At 55.4% G+C, this 6,757-nt stretch overlaps 4 protein-coding genes across 4 annotated transcripts; all 4 read right to left on the bottom strand.

Annotated features, from left to right (window-relative positions):
• Positions 1 to 171: 171 nt before the first annotated feature.
• On the bottom strand, positions 172 to 1,314 carry DQ04_01301130 (putative deaminase; the record flags this gene model as incomplete). Its single annotated transcript, XM_009310538.1, has 1 exon — positions 172 to 1,314. One exon carries the CDS (start codon positions 1,312 to 1,314, stop codon positions 172 to 174), a length of 1,143 nt encoding a protein of 380 aa, XP_009308813.1.
• A 214-nt stretch (positions 1,315 to 1,528) lies between these two features.
• Positions 1,529 to 2,335, bottom strand: DQ04_01301120 (N5-glutamine methyltransferase MTQ2; the record flags this gene model as incomplete). The annotated part of the gene is made up of 1 exon (XM_009310537.1): positions 1,529 to 2,335. The coding sequence occupies one exon, from the start codon at positions 2,333 to 2,335 to the stop codon at positions 1,529 to 1,531; it is 807 nt and encodes a 268-aa protein (XP_009308812.1).
• Positions 2,336 to 2,576: 241 nt separating this feature from the next.
• Positions 2,577 to 3,638, bottom strand: DQ04_01301110 (hypothetical protein; the record flags this gene model as incomplete). Its single annotated transcript, XM_009310536.1, has 1 exon — positions 2,577 to 3,638. The coding sequence occupies one exon, from the start codon at positions 3,636 to 3,638 to the stop codon at positions 2,577 to 2,579; it is 1,062 nt and encodes a 353-aa protein (XP_009308811.1).
• Positions 3,639 to 4,146: 508 nt separating this feature from the next.
• On the bottom strand, positions 4,147 to 6,639 carry DQ04_01301100 (hypothetical protein; the record flags this gene model as incomplete). Its single annotated transcript, XM_009310535.1, has 1 exon — positions 4,147 to 6,639. One exon carries the CDS (start codon positions 6,637 to 6,639, stop codon positions 4,147 to 4,149), a length of 2,493 nt encoding a protein of 830 aa, XP_009308810.1.
• Positions 6,640 to 6,757: the final 118 nt, after the last annotated feature.

Here is a 6,757-nt window from a genome sequence, read left to right as displayed (position 1 = left end):
TATATATATATATATATATATATATATAACAAGAAAGGCTAAGGAGGATGAATAGAGGACATTTCAGTTACCTGTTTAAACATAATTACACCGCAGTTATGCTTTTGCGCCGAGCTCAGAGGAACTCAATGACACTGTGCGCCTGTTAGTCCACCACACCCACATACGCAATCACGGACTGCACAATACCTCCCAGCAGTTGCACTTTTCATCGCAAGAGCAGTTCAGCTCCGGCCCCCCTTTGCACAGCCAGCTCGGACTGCAACGAAAAACACGAAAGTGATGGTTGAGCGATGGAATGCTGTGGACCGGAAAAACGGAGCCTAATCCACCGTGTGTACGGTTCGGAAAGCAGTAGAATACGCGACGTATCCTACTGTGCACGAGCGCCATGGAACACATTACACACGGTTCGTGGCTAACGATCAAATCCATGTTGTTGGCCAGATAGGACACAACCTCAGCATTCGAAGCNGGTTCGTGGCTAACGATCAAATCCATGTTGTTGGCCAGATAGGACACAACCTCAGCATTCGAAGCATCTCCAGACTGAATTCGTGCGAGCTCCTTTAACACGTACGTGACTGGGTGATCCAGAACGATGCTCTCATCGCATTTACACCCGTCAACTGGGATGTATCCGAAGCAGGCAACTGGGTTAGACCTGCGAAGCACAACAGCCTTTTCACTAGAAGCAACCACACGCCAATCCTGTGAGGAGTCAACCAGTGTGGCCGCCATTCCAAGCGTCTCATCGCTACGCACCCGCTTGGCCAAGGGCAAAACAACTTCGCTGAAGATACGGCGTATCTGCGTTCTCTCATCATTCGGTAACGGAGAGGCTGGGCGTGGCTTTGGCACGGAAAAGGGCCAAATGTCACACCATTTCCTCCACTCCACAGGAGATGTGCGCGGGGCCCTGTCCGGCACCCACACGGTGTCAGCAACTACAGAACCTGAACCGCCAGTCACTGTTTCGAACTCCCGCAGCAATTTGGCATCAATCGACTCACCCACTGCCAGAAGCAACTCCAGTGAACAGTCACCTGACACTGTCGAAGGATCCACCTCTTCCTGGTCATTTCCGCCCACAGTTATATTTCTGCTCTGTACGCTAGAGGCTTCAAAAATCGGTGGCAACTGCCCTGCCGTTGATCTCTTGCGAATGCGCTTCAGGTGACTGGCGTGTGGCTCCAGCGGGAACGTCTTGTTGGCGATGCGCAGGAATGCCGCACTCCAGCTTGGCTGCCCGATGCGGACGACTACACCCCGCACGAGCTGAGGTGGATCCTCCGGGGCAATCACTTCTTCCATTCCTAGCGATGAGATGGAGCGAACACACACGACCTAAAAAGAGAGCGTGAATGTGGATATGTTTTGTATGTGTACGTGTATCACAGCCACCACATGACCACACACATAATGCGGCACTTCAATATGTCATGACTGAAACGTGGGATTTCCTAGCACGGAAGAAAAACCTCAGTGAACTTTACTGTCATCAGGTGGCATGGGGAGCCCCTTGATGTTACTTGCGCATAACACGAATTACCTTCAAGTACTCTCCGGTGTACCGCTCGGTAACTACCTCAACCGCAATAGGAACAGTTTCCCCGGGCGGTGCCTTGGCAATAAACACGCCACGGATAGTCTCCATCAACTCCGGTATGTCATTCACACTTATAGCTATTATATAGCATACACCATGCGCGGAAAGATACTGAGGCAGGTGTGAGACAAAACGATCCACAACCACACGCCCACGAGGGCCTCCGCACCACGCCGCAGTAATAAAATTCTCCTCTGACTCAGCCCGCATCAACTCTTCCATGGTCGTCGGAACGTACGGTGGGTTGAAGAGAATAATATCAAATTCATAGGGTCCTCCCGCTAAATTGACTTTCTCTTCCTGCTGTTGAAAAGGACTGAACAAGTCCCCGTGGTGGAGGTGCAAAGAAGGACCAGCATCAGCCCCTAAACTATCTAGTGTCTTGCGCCACGTCATACCGGTTGCTTCTAGCGCCACTGGGTTCAGGTCGACGGCGTGATACTCCGGCCATGGTTCACTGCATGTTTGTGAACCCGCCGCCAGCGCGCCTGCATCCTCACCACCAGCAGCAGCAGCAGCACCACAGAGTACAAGCTGTAGGTGAGAGATGACAGTGCCTGACCCACACCCAATCTCCACACAGCGGCGCGGCTTCATTGCACGGAGCAAACCTGCGTCCTTGTCGAGGGCCTCGAGAAACAGGAATGTGTCCGCCTCCGGCTCATACACGCTGCTTCGGAATCTGGCATCAGTGATGCAGTGGAAGTAATCTGGTGTTACTGTCATTCAAGCCGCACTTGTAACGAGTAGAACAAGGACGCAATACCTTTACGCTGGTAGCCTCTTCGGAAATAGCTTCCGAGTTGAGCGTGTTGCCTCCCACGACATTTACAAGAACAAAACAACAATAATCGGAGAAAGCGAAAATGATGTACAGGTGATGCACGGAAATGACTTTTGCATATCACTCTCTTTGGGAAGCAGCTTTCCTTTAAAATTGAAGGAAAAGAGCCACGCGCAAAATAACTTACCAAATGTCCGGTCCCCCTCGTGTGAGACGTGGAAGTCGAACCCGTCGCAACGCATCTGACAGTTCCGCCTCGCGTTCTGTATTTAGGTACATAACTGCTGTGTCAGAGAAAGCACGCAAAATATCGTGCCGGTTGACTCCCCTTGGCCCACTGGGGAGGTGGTCATCTGCATCCTCCATACCATCATAATCATCATCGTTACAATCACCATGAGCAGCAACACCATTATAAGCATCATTATTTCCACTCAATGCCTTCACCTCGTGGAAGTGCAAATATGGCGTCAAAATCGCCATAATGTCGCTGGACGGCGTCAGCTTCTCACGGACATCGTTCCCAATCACCAGCGTGCATCGCAGACGCTGCAGCTGATTCTCACTTGCCGAGTCCGCACCCGGCATGGCGTTTGAAACAAAGAGATTTCGGAGCAGCGCCCATGGAGAGTGTGGAAGGTATGCAATAAGGACTGCATGCGGGCCAGCAGGTGTGTATGCACCATAGCGGTTCTGTTCCTCCATTCTAACACCCAACTGCTCACAGCAACGCGCATGCAGTTCGTTTGTGACAGGGTCAAAAAAGGTTGTTGTGAGGGCCGGTGGAGCGTTTTGCGATAAATCGGTTGTCCCCGCTTCGGCATCAACGTCCGCGATGCCCGTCGACGCAGCAGAAGCTGCGAGCGATGCTGCAGGCCTCCGCAGGATACTCTCGCACTCACTTCGCACAGCCAGCAGAAGGGCCATCTGCAGGAACCCAGAGCGTGATTCCTCCCGAGAAAAGGGGCCGATGCCCAGGGCGACGAGATGAACACCCGTGAGACTATCTTTTGCGTGCGCGCTCAGGTACTGTCGCACAGGCAACAGCACGTCTCGACGCACAAACGCACTCGCACGCAACGACTGTGAGGCCCGACGGAGACTTCGCACCAGCGCCGCGACCGTCTGCGTGGAAGCAGGTGGTGTCCGCGATGATGCGACAGCCGCCGGATTCCGCCTTGTCACAGCGGTCGACTCCCTGCGCCGTCTGGACGGCTGTTGTTTTGTCTCGACCGTTCGCCACATGATGACTGCTGCGCAGCGACGTCTCTACGGAAGGGAACAGACTTGCCCCTCCCTTTAGAAGCACCAATCAAAGAATATATGTACATCGATGTACCAAACAATCAAACGAAAAAAAAAATCGCGTGGAAAAGAAAAAGACTCGAGAGCCATGCGACAGGGGGGGGGGCGCGGGGAGGAGCAGAACGAAGCAGAAAAAGAGAAAAAAGACCCAAGACATTCAAGAATGCGCCTTTGCTTCTTCCGGTCATCAGGAGTGGAATTCACCAAAACGAAATCTACAAATCCGAGGAGAAGGGAGCGTGGCAGAGGCTGGCGACGGAAAAGGGGAAGCGGTAACAGTCTGCCACAGCCCCGCCTCACAACACGACGTCACTGTTAACTTTGTTGTTGTTGATTCTTGCCATACGCTCTTCCTCTCTCTTTCACACGCACACACACACACACACACAGGCCGAAACTTCCAACGGAGCACACAATGACACGAGTCAGTGACGTACGAGCAGCCACTTTAGCACTCCGCCGGAAGCACGCGCATTTTGAGATGCTCCGTTGCCACACCGAGCTGTGCGAACGTCGGCAGAAATGCGCGCAGGCGGCTGCAGCGCTCCACCTCAAACAGCAAAAGGCTTGAGAGGAGTTCCGCCTCCGCCGCGGTGGCGCGCGACGGCACAATACGCTCGTAGTCCTCCACTCCACGATACCGGCGGCCACCAATGTCATGCACCGCCGCCTCTAGCACCGCCACAGCGTCCACGTGCTCGCGGAACACGCCGTCGCGAAGACTCTGCTGCACGTGCCGCCGCGTCGCCTCTGCCCCGAGGTGCTCTAACTGCACTCGCATTGATTCACACCCAGCCGTGAGGGAAGTGGCAACCACACTGACGGCATCGCGTGCTATTGCCGGGGCATGTGACGACGCAACAGTACGATCGGCAAGCAATGATTGGAGGCGCTCCCTTTCCATGCAGCTTCGGTCCAGCTCCTCGGAGACTTGGCGGAGGTGATGTCTCATCGTCTCACACATCGGGCACTGCGACGCGTGTTCGCCGCCTGCTGCCTCGTCTACAGTGCCCCTGCCGGGAACAGGATCAACCGCAGGTCTTCTCTGTCGAAGTTCCTGTACCTCCGCCTCCAGTGATGTGTTGCGCTGTCGCAGCTCTGCAATCGCGTTGAGAAGCGTAGAGCCACCCTCCGTTGATGGCGCCCCGCCAGCTCTTAAGTGCTTACCAGTATCGGTCATCGGCGAGGTAGTCCCACTGCGCCTTCGCCTCGGGGATGTGGGCTTGTTTGCCCGACTCCTGAGAGGTCTTTTTTCCTCCTCTCCTGACCCAATGCGATTTAGAGCGTGCTCTCTAAGACGTTGGGTTTCTCTTTTTTCAAGCACTTTCACCTCTCTCTGAAGCCTCTGCAATTGTTCCTGTAGTCGGTGATTAGTTTGCTGCAAGTCGCTAGTTTGGTTCTCTCGGTCCTTCAAGGATTGTTGCAATGCGTCTCGCTCCTTTTCAAGTTCTTTAACTTTGCGAAGCAACTTTGGCACCAGCTTCGCGTAGTCTGCATTCTCTTCCCTTCCCTTTTGACTCGACGCTGTCGCGGCGAGAAGGGCGTCTTGCTTCTGACGAAGAGCCTCCTGGGACGACTGCTGCAGCCCTTGCAAGTGCTGAATCTGATTCCTGGCATCTGACAAAGCTTCCACAAGTTCTCGGTTGGTGCGCTCAAGTGCCACCGTCCTGCTCACCAGGGTCTGCTCTCTCGAAGTATGTGGTACGGCGCCCACTGCGCCGCCGTCCTCTGCAGCACCTGACCCTGACGACTGCGCATTCGTAACGGAACCACGCAGCGGCTCTTCCGCCCGAGCAGCTCCCCAGTCCCACACAGGTGTAGTGGCAGCAACCGCAGCGGAAGTGTTGTGTGATCGGCCAGGTAGTGTGTTTATGCAGTGAGACGGATCCACGAACAAATCCTCGCCCCATACGCAGGGATGCAACCGCCTCCTGGCGCCCGCAGCTGCGTTCAACTCCGTGTGCGTATCCGAGTGTCGAGTCGCAGACCGCTGCATGAGCCCCTTGCCATTATCGCTCTGTGTTGGGCGACTTTCTGAAGCTGCTGCTGCTGCTGCTGTCCCTGTCGCTGGCGCGCTACACATACCAGAGAGGAAACGTAGCAGGCGCATCGTTCCACGTGGCGACGGCGCGGGATCGGGAAGGCCAACAACGTGCACCAACGCCGCTGGTGGCACGACGTCACGCAGCACGCTGGAAAGCGGACCACGCGGTGGGTATGTCTTGGCACCACACGCGCCCCCACTTCGCAGCAGCAGCGTCAGTTGGTGCAGCGTCTCTCGGCCGCAGCCGACCTCCGCGAGCAGAGCGGCGCCGTACCCCTCCAGTTCCACGCGCACCACCAGCACCGACTCCTTCGGTAGGACATTGGCGCTCTCTAATTGATCATGCCGCTCGTGTAGCAACTTCATGATCGTGCCCCACCGTGTGGAGGAGCCCTCGCGCTCAATCAGCTGATACTGTGCCTGTCGTTCGCTACGCACCTCGCAGCGCTGCAGCACGTCATACACTCGCTTTCCCTTTACAGCAAAGCTGACAACCGACACCCGCGCGAAGCAGCACCGCTCCGCGCTCTGGAATAGCAGCGGCAGAAGTTGTGCATACAGATCCAAGGCAACATCCAATTTCTCGCCGGACGTCACTCCATCACTCGCAGCATCCGTCTCGCTGCTTCCGCCGTTGACGTTGTCATAGCCGTCGTGGTCTTCCTCAGGCAGTGCCACAATGAGCACGGCATTGCCGCCCTGACGCACCCGCGACAGCAGCGGCCCAATCACGTGCCCAGCGATATCGTGTGCTGGACTCAGGACATGGGAAAAGAACAAGGAATGCAGGCGGCCGTGTTGCACTGCACGCACGCCATCCTCAAAAACGGCGTCAAAGAAATCATCATCGCGTGCCTCGTGTGGAATGACACAGAACGTGCGGAGCGTCGTCTCCATGTCTGTCTGTACGCCTCAGCTCACCCCTCACGGGGCTACTATAACACGCAGACACAGACAGATCGCTCTTTGTCTGTCGTCTTCAGGTTTCCCTGATGCTGCTCTCACGGCCGCTTCT

This window comes from Trypanosoma grayi, assembly GCF_000691245.1.
Source record: "Trypanosoma grayi strain ANR4 Tgr_130_V1, whole genome shotgun sequence".
Lineage (NCBI taxonomy): Eukaryota > Euglenozoa > Kinetoplastea > Trypanosomatida > Trypanosomatidae > Trypanosoma > Trypanosoma grayi.
Note: the sequence above shows the minus strand (reverse complement) of the source record. Positions and strands in the feature narration are given on the sequence as shown.